Raw genomic sequence first — 15,671 nt, 5'->3', positions numbered from 1 at the left:
ACAGGCTACATTGGAGTGGTGAACCGGAGCCAGAAGGACATCGATGGTAAGAAGGATATCACGGCTGCCTTGGCTGCTGAACGCAAGTTCTTCCTCTCCCACCCTTCCTACCGCCACTTGGCTGACCGCATGGGCACGCCCTACCTGCAGAAGGTCCTTAACCAGGTAGGGGCTCAGGCCAGGATGAGGCCTGGGGAAGCCAGCGTAACAGAATCATTTAAGCGTATTTTGTGAGGGTTGCCCACTGTCCCACAGTGAGGTAGCACCAGAGCTTTGCTGACCGTTCCCTGTCCGGGGCCAGGAAGGGGAGCCCTAGGAACGCCCCAGAATGGAGGGAAGTCCAAGACCTTGTGTGGACGGTGTCATTGACAAGGGCTTGGGCTTGGGGGCTAGGATTGGAGTATGGTTGGCTAAAGACCTTTGCTCCTTCTGAAATGGGGAGAGGCTGATCTGCGGAGGGGGTGATCCCAGGGGCTTCCCTAGGATGTTTCTCCATCTGGAATGGAGCTTCCAGAATTACTGAGGGGGGTGTGTGTGTGTATGTGTATTGACAGTAGGAAGGCAGTGTGGCATGGGACAAAACTGGGGTCTCTGGAGGCCACATACCTGGGTTCTAGTCTCAGCTTTGTCACTCACCCACCAAGACTCTCCAGCTCTCTGAGCCTCTATTTCTGCATCTGTAAAATGGTGATAATGGTGATGAGACCTGTTTCTTAGGGTCATTCTGCAGTTCAGGGAGATACTGCGTGTGGAGACCTAACCAGAGTGAGCCTCAGAACTTGAGAATTACCTTAAGGGAGGCCTTAAACCCAAAGGGCACAAGGGGGCAGTCTTCCAGCCATCACTGCCCCTGATTCATTTCATCTGGCTCTTGTGGTGTCTAAAACGATTAAATTAGTCAAGATCAGGCAATTTCAGATAAAAATCTAGATTTCTGGCTTCTACTGAAAATGGAGTTATTGACTCATTCATTCAATTAATACACCTCTGTGAGCACCTACTGTGTGCCAGTCCCTGCCCTCAGGCAGCTTTCATTCTGGTGTGCAGGACAGCAGTGGGCAGGGCTGTGGCTCTGCACCTCACCACATCCACATGGGCCCCAGACATCCTGGCCCCTGCTTGATCCTGTGGGCATTCTGGGTCTGTGACCATGGCCTTAACCCTTTCCTCGCCCCCACCGCCAGCAACTGACAAACCACATCCGGGACACACTGCCAGGGCTGCGGAACAAGCTTCAGAGCCAGCTGCTGTCCATTGAGAAGGAGGTGGAGGAGTACAAGAACTTCCGCCCTGATGACCCAGCACGCAAGACCAAGGCTCTGCTGCAGTGAGGCCCTCCCCAACTCCTGACTCCCCATCATGGGGCTTCCCCTCCCCGCAGTCTCTCAGCACAGGGCTCTCCCAGGGCTCCCTGCCCTGGGCGGCTGCTGCCCCCTCAGGTCATACCACTCTCTCCCCAGGATGGTCCAGCAATTTGCTGTAGACTTTGAGAAGCGCATTGAGGGCTCAGGGGACCAGATCGATACCTATGAACTGTCGGGGGGAGCCCGCATCAACCGGATCTTCCATGAGCGCTTCCCCTTTGAACTGGTCAAGGTAGGCAGACCCCCCAGGGGCAGGAGGGCTCAGGACTACCCTCCCACCCACCTACCTAAGACTCTCTCATGCGTACGTGTGCTGACCCCACTAAAGGCCCTGATGCCCAGCTCTGGGAGTGAGGTGGACCCTGTTTGACCTCCCAGGTAGCAGAACAGGCCCTGACCAGCCATCTCTTTGTCTCCTACACAGATGGAGTTTGACGAGAAGGAACTCCGAAGGGAGATCAGCTATGCCATCAAGAATATACATGGCATTAGGCACGTATTGGGACCGGGGAGGGGAGCTGAACCCTGCAAGGCAGGAGGGGTCTAGTGCAGAGACAGAGGGAGTGATGGAGTGAGCCTCCCTGAGGAAGGACCAAGAGCCCTACCTAGTCCCCAATCTCCTCAACCCTGACTTTCTGGCTCCCAGCTTGGACAGGCTCTAGATAGGGCAGGTGGATGGGAGACCCAGGCCAGCCCCCTACCTGCAGCCTGCTACCCTCCTTTGCTTGTCCCTGGGAGCGGCCCGGAGGCTAGGACAGTGGGGTAGAGCCCGAGGCACAGGTGGCTGGGGAAGCACCCTTCGGGCTTGGGCCCCCTGCCCATTCCCAGGGTAGGACAGCTCCCCCCAGTGCTATCCAGCACAGAGCTGCCCAAACCACTGGGTAGGGCCTGAGCTGGTGCATCAGGTGTTAGTCTGTGAACCTTTTATGATGGGATGAGGCCTCTCAACCCCCCAGACCCTGCCACAGTCCCATTAGCCCGAAGTTGGCCCCATTCCACCCCACTTCCCTCCTGCTAGCCAGCCCCAAGGCCTGTGGAGCCGGGACAAAGGCTGGAAAATAGACTGTTCCTAAAAAGCTTAGCCCCACTCCAGGGACCCAGATCTACACTGTCCATTCAACAAGAAAACTTAAAGCACCTGCTATGTGCCAGGCAGTGAACAAGACTGAAATGTCACTGCTTTCATGCAGGTTCAGTTCCAAGGTTTGGCATGGAATTTACAGACTGCATTGGCTAAGGCACAGAAAAGAAAAAAAATCTCTTTCCTAGTCTTAAAATAAAATGCTTTATTCCCAGAAAGGCTCTTAAAGAAAACCCAGTTTGACAGTTTTCAAACCATTTCTAGCCATAGAACATTTTGTATGAGCAGAATCTGAAGACAAAGCAGGACAAATGCAACAGTTATAAGCAGACCTTGTCTTGCCCTAAAAAGCTTCGACTGAAAAAAAAAAAAAAAAGCTTCGACTGAAAGGCCTTCATCAGAATCCCTCCTGCCCATTTTACAGATGGGGACACTGAAGTCCAGACATGGGTAGTGGGAGGACCCCGAGGGCAGAGCTCAGGGGGGCGGGGCGGGGCCCTGGCCTGGTGCTCCTGGCAGGAGCCGGTCTGTGACACCGTGCCCTTCTTCCGCTCCGGGCGTTCAGAACGGGGCTCTTTACCCCAGACATGGCCTTTGAGACCATTGTGAAAAAGCAGGTGAAGAAGATCCGAGAACCGTGTCTCAAGTGTGTGGACATGGTTATCTCGGAGCTAATCAGCACCGTTAGACAGTGCACCAAGAAGGTAACCAGCTGCCCGGCCAGCCCCTGCCTCTGCCCCGCCCTGCTCTGCTGCCAGGCGCTCCTTCCCCACCTCCCCCAGTGCCTCCTGGTAGCATGTACAGACCTCAGCGGGGTGGGGGAGGCAGGCCACCACAGTCCAGGAGAGGGGGACTCTCTGAGCGGGCCTCACCCAGCCCCGGCCCCGAGACCAGGGGAACCAAGGGATTAGACATTGGAAAGACAGGTATGATGGTGGTAATTTGCCCTGAGAGCCCACCAAGAGCTGCCCCAGCTCAGGGAGAAGAGGGGACCCTGAGCCCCCTCCCTGCTCTCAGAGGTGGGGTCATCTTTGGGGGCTCCAGGGAGGGGTCTTGGGGAAGTCTTGTCCCTGGAGACAGATGAAGTACAGGACCTTCTTGGGTACTGCCCTAGGGGCCTGGAACACCTGGAACATTCAGAGGACCCAGGTCAAGCAGGTACCCTGACTCCCCACTGTCCTTCATCTTGCCCATCTCACGCCATCCTCACTCAGGACCCCCACTCAGGACCTTCCCCGTCCCTTCCATCCACATCCAGCCTTCCAGGGACAGAGCCCCCTCTGCTATGTCATTTGAGCCTCACAGAACCACTCAAGGAGGGCACGGCAGGGCAGGGAGGATGGCACCCACTTCACAGCAGGAAAACTGAGGCTCGGGAGATCAAGTGACTTGCCCGAGGTCATATGAGCTAGGAGGTGGCAGAGCCGTTACGTGGAGCCAAGGCTTTGGACTCCAAGTCCAGTGCCCCAGACTCCCTTCCTTTCCCCTCCCCACTGCTGCCCTGGCCCCTCTCTATCACCATCTCCACTCTTTCTGTCTTTCCTCTTCTCTCTCTCTGTCTTTCCAAACTGAGCTCCTCCAGACTCCTTAGGAGGAGAGGCAAAGGATGCCCCTTGAGGAGAAAGGGAAGGGCAGGAGTAGAGCAGGGAGCTGGAGAATGGCGATCAGGCAGCTACACAGCAACTCCAGGAGGCATCATCTGCCCCGCAGTCTATGGAAATGGAGCCCCCTGGAGTTGTGCAGTGCACAGCCTGGGCAGCTGAATGCACCAACCTTGGTGGAGAACAGGGAAGGGTGCTGGGCTTTGGAGGAGGTTCTGGGAAACCTAGAATTGAACAGAACGTGGGTGAGTGGGGTCCTGGCCTGGGTCAGCTCCTCAGCAGGTTGGCGTAGGAAAAGGACAAAGAGAGAGAGGGCAGGCTCGGTGTAGCTGAAGAGTGGGGGACAGGAGGGAGGCAAGCCCTGGGGAGAGAATATGAACTCAGTAAGTGCCCTTGGATGGAGCAGGGGCTTGGTCTCTCAGACCCCTCCCACACCCTCAGAGCCCTGGGGGTTGCTTGGCAGCATCTGGGAGGTGCCGATCCAGGTGGGCAGGAGGGCCAGGTCCCACGCTCACATTGTCTTCTCTTCTGTCTCTCTTTCTCTGTGTCGGTGTCTCTCTCTCTTCCCTCGTGTCCGTGCCATCCTCCACCCTGGCCCCTGGCTCTGCTTGGCTTTCACTGCCCTCCTTCTCCTCGCCCGCCCACCCCGGCTGCTCCTCCCCTGTTCCCCTCCTCCTCCCCGGGTGCAGGACAGGCCTCTTCACACCTGACCTCGCTTTTGAAGCCACAGTGAAAAAGCAGGTGCAGAAGCTTAAAGAGCCCAGTATCAAGTGTGTGGATATGGTAGTCAGTGAGCTCACAGCCACCATCAGAAAGTGTAGCGAAAAGGTATGATGGCCGCCCGGGAGGGGCTGGGCCTGGCCACCCCTTCCTCATGGCCAGGGCCTCCTGTGGGCAAGAACCAACTGCTGAGCAAGCCTGGCAGCCTCTCAGCCACCCAGGTGGACCCAGACGCCCAGGCCGGACCGGCTGATTCCTGGCCCCAAGGTCTCATGCCGGCTTCTAATCCTGGGTCTACTGTACTCATGATTCCTTCAGGCCCCCACCTCTCCCAGAAGACTTTGCTCTAACCCAAGCATCCTCAATGGCCGCTTTGATGGTGATGATGATAAGGAGATGGCCGCTGTTTATTGAGCACCTACTGTGTGCCAAGCACTAGGCTAAGTGCCTGCCCTTGTCATCTGACTTAATCCTTTTAACAACCCTAAGCGGTGAGTAGTCTTATCCCCATTTTACAGATGACAAAACTGAGTCTCAGAAAAGAACAGCACAGTGGGATTCAGATTTAGGGAGGCTGAGGGAAGAGATCTGGGATCAGGGCCTCCTGGGGCAGGGGAGCTATCCCAGCCCCTCAAAACCAATTTGCCTAAAAGCATATTGGGTTACTCACTTTACTGTAATCCATACATGTTTGACAGGGTCAGCCTCTTTTGAGTCGTCCGTGACCTTTTAGATGGCTTTTTCCTATTTGTCTACTTTGGGGCATTTTGGGGACTTTTCGCCAGATCATCTAAAGCAGTTCTTCCCAGGGGCCTGCACGAGCCCAGCCTCACTTGTATTTGCAAAAGCTCCCTACACTGGGAGGTGGGGGAACATCTGCCTTAACTTCATGTTTTAAATAAGTATCACGGTTTTTGTGGCTCATATATAATTAGTCCTGTGCGCCTCTTACACAATCCTATCTCACTTTTGCCAAATGGGGATAGATTAAGCAAATTAGCATCCACTCAGTGCCTGATCCAGGTGGAATCGAATCTGGGCTGGACTCTCCCTTGCATAGTATATATCACGATACCTAAATCATGGTCCCACTGCACCATGAATACTAAGCAACGCGATCTTAACTCTTGTTAAACTAAAAATTACCAAGTTTATTTTAAGCTGCCTCAAATCTCTTTACAAAAGAACACAAAATATATCTAAATTTTGGGTTTTCATTTTGAAAGGAACACATTCTCAATTAGAGAAAATTTGGAAAATGCCCAAGAGTGAAAAGGAGGCAACAGCACTCCCTTTCCGAGAGCCACACTGAGATTTTTGTACATTTCCTGCAAATGAACTCCTTTTTTTTAAAAAATGAAACTATCAGTATTGATTTTGTTCTGATCATACATGATTGTTATCAAAATATTCAGACTGCACAGAGAAAGCAAAAGTCCCTATAAGCTCACAGCCCTAGAGATAAAGACTGCTAGCAGCACACCCTTCCTAACTAATTACAAATATACACCGGTTTTAACCTAAAAGGGATCACACTGACCACACTGATAGTGAACTCTTTTTTTTTTACTGAGCAATGTGGAGTGGAATCCGTGTAGTAGCTACGTAAAGATCATGCCCTTGAACAGCTGAATTGTATTCCACTGTAGAAATATGACATGATTTATGTATTCAATATCCTATTGACAGACATTTAGGTTGTTTCCACTTTTTTTTTTCTTTTACAAACAGTGCTGCAGTGAATAGCCTTATAAATATATTTGTAGGACTTATCCTGTCATTTCTTTAGAGCAAATTTCTAGCATAGAATTGCCTAGTGAATGGATGTGAGCACTCACAGTTTTGGTAACTTCTGCAAGATTTGCTCTCCAAAGAGTTTTCACCAATTTATTCCTCCAAACTCTTCTTTCTATACATAGGTTTATTTACTTTGTTAGGTATTTACACTGTGAATATATTAGTATCCTGCTTTTTCTCTTAATAACATACATTTTGGTGCGTGTTATTACATAGTCTATGTGAACATTTTTTAAAATAAATTTATTTATTTATTTATTTAATTTTTGGCTGCGTTGGGTCTTCGTTGCTGCGTGCAGGCTTTCTCTGGTTGCGGCGAGCAGAGGCTACTCTCCGTTGCGTTGCGCGGGCTTCTCATTGCAGTGGCTTCTCTTGTTGCGGATCACGAGTTCTAGGCGCGCACCCTTCAGTAGTTGCAGTGCATAGGCTCAGTAGTTGTGGCTCACCGGCTCTAGAGCACAGGCTCAGTAGTTGTGGCGCATGGGCTTAGTTGCTCCGCGGCATGTGGGATCTTCCGGGACCAGGGCTCGAACCCGTGTCCCCTGCATTGGCAGGTGGATTCTTAACCACTGGCCCACCAGGGAAGTCCCTATGTGAACATTTTTAATGATTGCATAATATTCTATTAAATAGATTTATCACGGTTTACTTAACCATTTTCCTATTGGTGAACACTGAAACAGTCTCTAGTTTTTCAATATTATAAATACCCTGGCAATGAACATCTTTGTGTATAAAGAATTTTATTTTTCTTTCTCTAGGATTATTTCCTTAGGATAGATTCCTAGAAGACTGATTACTAGATATAAACATTTAAAAACTGTGGAACACTTTGCTGAATTGCCTTCCAAAAAAGCACTAATTAGGGTAAATGGTAATATTTTGGAAACAACCCAGATGTCCATCAAGAGGGGATTGACTATGGTATCACACAGACAATGAAAGACTATAGTTGTTAAAAGGGCAAGGAATATTTATTTCCATTCACGTGTCCTTCCACAATGTACTGTGGGGGGAAAAGCAGGTTTCGGAGACAAATGTATAGAATTTGGGGGGGAAAGTAATATATATAAATGATAAATATATATAATATAATAATCTACATAAGTGATAAAATTCCAAAGGCATAGTTACTAACCATTATTTTAAGAAGGCAAAGAACACAGGAATTTTTTCATTTCTACTTCACAAACTTTTGTCATATTCAGATTTCTTACAGTGAGTCGGTAAATTTTTGTAAGGAGAAAAATTGATCAACAAAAACTTTAGAAAGGAAAGCTTATAAATTATTTCTTTAAAAAATTGCCTTTTAATTGATTTAATGCATAGTAGTTTTTTGCTTACATAGCAAAATTCACCCATCTTCCTCTTTTTTTTTCCCTCCCCAAATCTTCTAAATTTAGCAAGCCACTCCTACTGATTACTCCTAGCCCTGCTGGGATTAGAGTTTCATCTCTGGATGAAATCTGGAGTTTAATGTCCAGCACAGGGTGTGCTTCTCAGTCCTCTCAACAGCCCTAAGAGGGAAGGTGCCATTATTACCTCATTTCACACATGGAGAAACTGAGGCTCAGAGGGGTCCAAGCACTTTTCCAAGGAAGGTCAGCAGGGTAGGGGGCTGGCTTTGAACCCAGAGCCATGGTGGCTCCAGGGCCTGCATTCCTAAACAGTGGGCTCCAGGCTGACTGCCCCACTTAGCCAAGACCTGAGAGAGAAAAGTTCCGTTTTAAAAACTGGCTGAAAGTTCTGGAAATGCTCAGAGGCAGCCAGAATGGAAAAAGATGCTCAAAGGGAACAGAACTTCTCAAAGGGGCTGAGGCTGCCCTGTCATTTGTGACACATGGAAAACTTGACAAATGTAATATCCAGGCCGTTAGTGGGAGAACTGGTCATGCTCTTTGGCAAATTGCTCCCTCCTCCTCCCTCCTTGCCCCTCCCGCGACGCCACCCAGGGAGGGAGCACTTGGGACCATCTCAGAGGAGGCTTTGCTGGTGGCCGTGACCCGGTCCCAAATCTACCCCAACTCGGGAATTGTGAGAAGGAGTGATGGCCTATCCCTGAGCCTCTCGGTGCAGAAGGGTCCACTGGGTCCCTCCAGCCAGTGCTGTTTCTAAGCCCCGGCTCTCAGGCTGCCTCTCTTCCAGGTCCCCTGAGCTTGGCCACATGAGCCACACCCTTGGCAGAGCCACGGAACAGTCGGGGGGAGTGGGGAGGATGTGGCATCTCTCAAGTCTGCCTCTCCTGGGCTGGCATCCAGGGCGCTGCTCTCTCCCCCATCCTCCTGCCTCTCCTGATGCCCCCCTCCCCCACCCCATCCCCTTGGCCTCCATCTTGCCCTCAGAATCACTACCTGTGACCCAGGCACGCTAACCTCCAGCTCTCTTCCCACATAGGGGGATCCACCTGCGGGGCCTGATCCAGGATGGGAAGAGGGACAAGGTGTGGGTCTAGCTTTGCCCAGCCTGGGCCCCTCCATGGCAGAGGAGGAGGTCCCCTTGGGTAGACTCCCACCATCAGCAGCTCAGCGAGTCCCCTTCTCCAAGGAGCTGCCGGTTCATAAGCCAGAGGGCAGAGGAGCCCATGTCTGCTCACCCTGGCAAGGAGGGCAAAGACTTCCATCCTTCATTCATTCCCTCATTCTTTCAACGTGCCCTCTTTGGGCACTGGTAGTGTGCCCAGCCCTGGGCCCTACCTTCAGGGCAATTACAGTCCAGTTTGGGGAGGGAAGTGGGGTGGAGAGGGATGGGGCACATGGAGGTGGTCACAGTAGGCTCTCTGGAAGACACGATATTCAACAGAGTCCTGAAGGAGGAGTCAACCCGGGTTTTGTCCAGAGCCTGGTTGAGCTGAAGGCAGAGTCCACAGGCAGGGGGGAAGGGTTTGGAGCAACTTCCCCTTTGACCTCAGTTGATAAAAACTGCGGGGGGTGGGAGGGTGGGTAGAAGGGTGCTGCTGAGCTTCTACCCCCAGAGGAGTGGGGTAGAGACAGGCCGGCCGGCCAGCTCTGAGCCAGGCAGATGTGTCGGGTTAGCGGCGCCGGGACAGGGCATGCAAAGGGAGGCAGAGCCGGGTGGATTCGACCAAGAGGCCCCCGCAGGGCGCTGCTCATGCTGCCGGCACTCCACCCCTCCCCCAATGCCCTCGCATGCCTGTGCCTCCTGCATGTCCTTTGTGTAGCTGCTGGTCTTCCCCTGCTCCCCTCCCCCAGCTCTGACAAGGAGCATTGCCTGTCCCCAGCCTGACTCAGGAGGCCACCTGGCACCTCGGGCCCTGCCCTCCGCAGATTCTCCCTGGATCGTAATCTGTGGGCTGTTACCGGCCTGATTCCCCACCTGACTGTGCCTCCAAGCCTTTGAGGAGGCAAGGGGGTAGCCCTGAGGATCACTGAAAGTTTGGGGCGCTAACAGCGCCCCAAACAGAGGCCTCAATCGAATAGGTCTGTTTCCAAGATGGCTGCCACCAAGATGGTGGCCGAGGAGCAGGCTGATTCCCAAGGCATTTGTGCTCATGGGAACTGCCGGCCCCCGTGAAGTTGCCCAGGTAGGTTAGTGAAGAGGGCCCGGGACTGGGAAGACCCTTGACTTGCCATTTGGAACCCACAATTAGGGGAAAGGGGTGGCTGTGGCTTGGTGCCATCAACTTCCTGGGCCCCCAGGTGTGGGGCATTCTGTGTGTCCCTCCCACCCCACGGCCCTGGATTCTGGTGGGGTTTGGGTGCCCCCTACCCGTGCCCCCAGTGTACGTGGCTCTCTCCCCTGCCACCCCCCCCAGCTCCAGCAGTACCCCCGGCTGCGGGAGGAGATGGAGCGCATCGTGACCACCCACATCCGGGAGCGCGAGGGTCGCACCAAGGAGCAGGTGAGCCCACGCACCGCCCCCTCTTCCCTCACCTTTCACTCCTGCCCTTGGGCTCACCTCCTTCTTCCCACTTTGTCTCTTCTGTTTCAGTCTCTCTTATACTTTCTCTCCTTGTATTAACTTTCTGCTTCTCTCTTGCTCTCTTTTTTGTTGTGAGAAAATATATACATAACATAAATTTTACTATTTTAACCGCTTTAAATTGTGCAGTTCAGTGGTATTAAGTCCATTCAGATTGCTGTGCAACCATCACCACCAACCATCTTCAGAACTTTTCATCTTCCTAAAATGAAACTCTGTCCCCCTTAAACAGTGACTCCTAGGGACTTCCCTGGTGGTCCAGTGGTTAAGACTCCATGCTCCCAATGCAGGGGGTACGGGTTCAATCCTGGTTGGGGAACGAAGATCCCACATGCCCCACAGTGCAGCCAAAAACAAACCAAAAAACTGACACCCATTCCCCCTTCCTCCCAGCCCCTGGCAACCACCATTCTCCTTTCTGTTTCTATGAAGTTGATGACTCTAGGTACCTCATATAAGTGGAAGCATACATTTGTCCTTCTGTTTCCGGCTAACTTCACTTAGCATAATGTTCGCAAGCTTCATCCACGTTGTAGCACGAGTCAGAATATCTTTCCTTTTTAAGGCTGAATAATATTCCATTGTATGAATAGACCACATTTTGTTTATCCATTTTTTTCCACTTTTTGGCTATTGTGAATAATGCTGCTATGAACACAGGTGCAAAATATCTCTTTGAGAGCTTGCTTTTAAATCTTTAGGGTAGATTTCCAGAAATGGAATTGCTGGATCATATGGTAATTCTATGTTTAACTTTTTGAGGACCTGCCATACAGTTTTCTAGAGAAGCTGCTCCATTTTACAATCTTACCATCTGCTTCTCAACTATCTATACTCTGGTCATCTCACTTTGGGCCTCTCTCTCTTTGCTGTTTCTCTGGGTCACCATACACCCCTCATAGGCGCCCTCCCTTCCTTTTATGTAGTCATTTATCAAATATTCTTTCATTCATTCATTCATTCGTTCATTCAATAAGAAGCATATTCCCTGAATGCTCCTCTGAGCTGGGAGGGGCAGAGGTGAGCAGGCTCCCTCATGGCTCTCACAAAGCTCACAGGCGAGTCCTTTTTCCTTGGCCATCTCCCTGTCATCTTCTGTCTATACCCACCTCTGGCTCCCAGTTCCCAGCTTCCATCCTCATACACCCCTTCTCCACAATGGTGCTGTCCCTAATCACTCACATTTTTGTTGCCGATGTTGTGTTTCTAAATCCTCACTGGTCTCTTTTTCATGACAAAATGATAAATACTCAATAAGATATTCAATCAGTATAGAAGTCATTAAATTACGAGTAAGTGTTCCTCCATTCACGCTTCCCCGCCCCCAGACTCCCATAAAAGAACCCTTATTAAAAGTGTGGTGTGTCTCCTTTCAGACATTTTCCCTAGGCACATACAGATTCCAGATTTCCTCTTACTCCTAAAGAATCACAGTCCTGCGGTGTGTCTTGCCTTTTTTTCTCTGAAGATAATTGTAGCTAACATCTGTTGAGCACCTAGTACAGGTCAGACCCATGACCTTCCTCCTCTCACTGTGTCTTCACCACTCCTGTGAGGCTGAAACCCTTCATTTGTGGAATTTGAAGCTCGGTGAGGACAGACTCACAGGAAGCAGCAGGGCCTGGGTCTGAACCCGGCAGTGAGCGTCAGGAATGTCACCCCCATCACAATTTGGTCACAAATCCCATCACTCTTAATTATTTGCAAAGGGGATTTTCCCATGCCAGAATCTGGAAGTTATCCTCATTCTTCTGAACAGCTGTAGAGTGCCTTTTAGTTTAGAGGATACCATAATCTATTTCATCTTCTGATAGCCATTGGCTTGTTCCCAGTTTTTCTCTGCAACAAATCACACCAGACTGAACACCCTGGTACATGTATCTTTGCTCACTCAAGGAGCTTATCTGTGAGATATAGTTCTAGAAGTGAATATATGCATTTTAATAGTCAACTATTGCCAAACTGCCCTCCAAGAAGGTGATACTAATTTACAGTTCCACCAATGGTATGTGAGAGAATCTGTCTTCCCACAGTTGTGCCCACACTGGTCATTATCAATATTTATTATTAATTTAATAGGTTAAAAAGGGGTCTCACTTTAACTTACATTTCTTCATCGGTGAGAAGGAGCATTTTTTACATATCCTTATTGGTTGTATGCATTTCTTCTATGGGTTACCCATTCATGTTCTTGGACTATTTTGATTTGTGTTTCTTGTCTTCCACTTATTGATTTATAGGAATTCTTTGTTTATTATGGATACTATTATGGATACATTTATTTATTGTGGCTTATACATTGATTTATTATGGACTCTATACATGCTGCAAGTATGCTTCTCCCAGCTTTTCATGCATGTTAAAACTCTGTGGTATCTTTTCCACTTTACTGCTGACCTGTGTGTCCTTGAAGGTCATGCTCCTCATCGATATTGAACTGGCTTACATGAATACCAACCATGAGGACTTCATAGGCTTTGCCAAGTGAGTGCTCCCTGGTCAGAGAAGGTGACACCTCGTGTGACTGTGTGTGTACGTGTGTGTGTGTAGGACCCAGGCCTGTTGGGTTAAGCCTCTGGGTCTGGTGCCTGCTGAGCTGTAGCAATGAAGCCGGGCCTCTTGAGAGAAGTTTCTGGGATTCTTCTTTCTCTCCTCATTAGTGCTCAGCAGAGGAGCAACCAGATGAACAAGAAGAAGGCTTCAGGGAACCAGGTGAGTGAACTCCAGTGCCCCAGCCGGAGGGATGGAGGGTGCCGGATGGATGCCAAGCTCTGAGATCCCCCTCCCCCGAGGGGAAGGGTCCCACAGGGGCCAGAGAGCCTGTCAGATGCCAGCCACAAGCCTCCCACTCTGCATCAGTAACCCTCTCTCCTCTCTCCCGGTGCTTCTCGTGGTTGCTATGGTTACCTCTTTGCAGGATGAGATTCTGGTGAGTACCAGGACTGGGGCTCTTGGTTTGTGTAGAGAGGGGGAGGAGGGGACCCATTTGTAGTGGGGATGTGCAGGGGTCAAGAGGGCACCCTTTGGTTTGCACACACCAGCCCATGGGTGTCCACATATGCGCTCAGGCCAGAGGCAGGGTCTAGCCACACACAGAGTCCCACCAATCTGTCCATCACTGCGCATGAACTAAGCATCTACTTCAGCCAGAGGTAGACTATGTGGGCTGGGGTGGGTGAAAATGCCTGGCAGGGGCCTGGCACTGAGTAGGGGCTCTTTAAATATCGGTTGGATGGATGGATGGATGGTGGGATGGATAGATGGACGGATGGATGAGAGAGAATGTTTTTAAGCTGGCATCTCTACCAGAGAGTTGAGTAAAGAGTGAATGAAATGTCAAGAGACCAGTGCCTCCTTACCTATTCCGTCCTTCAGATCTCTGCTGAAACATCACTTCTCAGCCCCAGTTGTACCACCAGCCATAGAGTTTGAGCTCTTCCAGAGGCTGTAGTTTCTTTGTGATAATCTAGGTGTTTGTGTGATTACTGGCATCATATCATTTCCCTCTTGAACCCTATAAGGGGAAGGGCTGGGTCTGTCCTGTTGACCAGTAAATCCTCAGCCCCCAGTGCAGTGCCTGGCACACAGTAGGTGCTAAATAGAATGAAGGAGCTAATGAATGCAATATCCCAGGGCAATTCGGTTCAGCAAACACTCACTGGTGCCTGTACTGTGCTGGTCCCTGGACAGGAGTCAGACTCTGGCCCTGCCCCTTGGAAGCCTGGGCTTGTAGTCAGGCCCCAGGCAGGGTGGAGTGGGGGGAACAGGAGGTCTCTGGTGCTGGGGCTCTGGAAGGGGGGTTTGGGTGAGCAGGGAGGAGGGCTGAGCTGGGGGTGGCCGAGGGAGGACAGGAGTCAGGGCGGGAGCAGGGTGGAGAGGTCTGTTGGTCAGATTGGGGAGATGGAGGGCCAGGGAGTGGCATTCAGACTCAATTCCAAAGACAGTGACAAGATGCTGAGGGGAACCTCTCCAGACCGGGACAGGGTGGGAGGGTGGTCATGAGGCACTTGGCTACCACATCCCTGTTAATGACTAAGGCAGCTACTAGCTGTGATCCGCTGTGTGACTTGGGTTCTCCGCAAGGTTCTCAGGGAAGCCAGAGAGGTTTAAGGAGGGCTGGGAGTGGGGGCGGGGGGCGGGAGGTGGTGCTTTGAGGGCCTTAGAAGCAGGCTTGACCCCAGAGGGCTTTCCTGCCAGCCCCAGGCTGCTCAGTCTTCTCCGGATGCTCAGGGGAGAAGCCAGGGAGGCCAGGGCTGGGGGAGGGAGCAGAAGTAGCTCCCTTGTCCCCTCAGTCTGTCCCACCACCAGGGTCTGGTCAGTGTCCCTGCCCTTGGAGCAGAATCCACAGGCCCTAATCTGCGTCAGTCGCTCAGGACAGTCCCAGAGACAGCCGCTTCCTGCTGTGAAAGGAGACCTTTGCCTGTTACTCTGGGCTTCTCCGGGAAAGAGGAGTCTGGACAATTTGTGCTCAGCTCCTCCCCGCCGCATCTGTGCTCTACCACCGCACCCCTGTCCTGGGGCTTGGAGGCAAAGACTCTTAGAACCCTACTATCACAGCATTCATGTATTCATGCCACAAATATTTATTGATAACTTACTGTTTGCCTAGCACTCTGCCAAGTGCTGGGATACACCAGTGAGGGAGAGAGTTCACAATTTAGCAGGACAGACTGGCGTCAACAGATAATCACACACACGCATGCAAATTCAAAATTCCAGTCATTGTCATAGAAGAAAGCTTAAGGGAGTGATGAGAGATTATAATAGGGGTCCTGACTTATATGGGGGGCCGGGGAGAGTCTGCCTGAGAATGTGACTTCTGAGCTCATACCCAGAGGATGAGTAGGATTTGCCAGGCCAACAGGAGGAAGTGCTTTCTAGGCAGAGTCAACAGAAGCACGTGGAAAGTCCCTGAGGTCAGAAAAAGTCTTTGAATAAACTGACTGTTAACCTGAAAAGATACTCAGAGTTATCTTGCCCAATCCGCCACCTAAACTCTGCTTGCACACTTTTTAGCAGTGGGGAGCTTGTCCCCTACCAAGGCCACCAGTCCCCTACTCAGATGGCTCTGTCAAAAGGCTCTTTATCCTGAGCTGACCTCTGCCTTCCTCTCTGTTCACCTGTGGTTCAAACCAGGGCAGGTCTGGCCCCCACCCTCTCTGACCAGC

The 15,671-nt window shown here is 51.1% G+C and overlaps 1 protein-coding gene across 16 annotated transcripts in view; it reads left to right on the top strand.

Annotated features, from left to right (window-relative positions):
- The window catches only part of DNM1 (dynamin 1), a 44,847-nt gene that overhangs the window by 16,851 nt on the left and 12,325 nt on the right, over positions 1–15,671 (top strand). For 12 of the 16 annotated variants that reach the window (XR_004350254.1, XR_004350255.1, XR_004350252.1 and 9 more), the window contains exons 6-14: positions 5–165; positions 1,185–1,327; positions 1,461–1,596; positions 1,789–1,856; positions 3,011–3,149; positions 10,336–10,422; positions 12,917–12,987; positions 13,164–13,215; positions 13,421–13,432. Coding sequence is in view for 12 of the 16 variants with exons in the window: in XM_032634187.1 (XP_032490078.1) it covers positions 5–165; positions 1,185–1,327; positions 1,461–1,596; positions 1,789–1,856; positions 3,011–3,149; positions 10,336–10,422; positions 12,917–12,987; positions 13,164–13,215; positions 13,421–13,432 (869 nt within the window). In the remaining 4 variants the exon portion in view is untranslated. Of the gene's footprint in view, positions 1–4; positions 166–1,184; positions 1,328–1,460; positions 1,597–1,788; positions 1,857–3,010; positions 3,150–4,735; positions 4,875–10,335; positions 10,423–12,916; positions 12,988–13,163; positions 13,216–13,420; positions 13,433–15,671 lie in introns of all 16 variants that reach the window. The other 4 variants (XM_032634195.1, XM_032634194.1, XM_032634186.1 and 1 more) reach the window with 2 other exon arrangements.

The sequence above is a fragment of the Phocoena sinus genome, chromosome 6 (assembly GCF_008692025.1).
Source record: "Phocoena sinus isolate mPhoSin1 chromosome 6, mPhoSin1.pri, whole genome shotgun sequence".
NCBI classification, from domain to species: domain Eukaryota; kingdom Metazoa; phylum Chordata; class Mammalia; order Artiodactyla; family Phocoenidae; genus Phocoena; species Phocoena sinus.
This window is presented reverse-complemented; position numbering and strand designations above follow the sequence as displayed.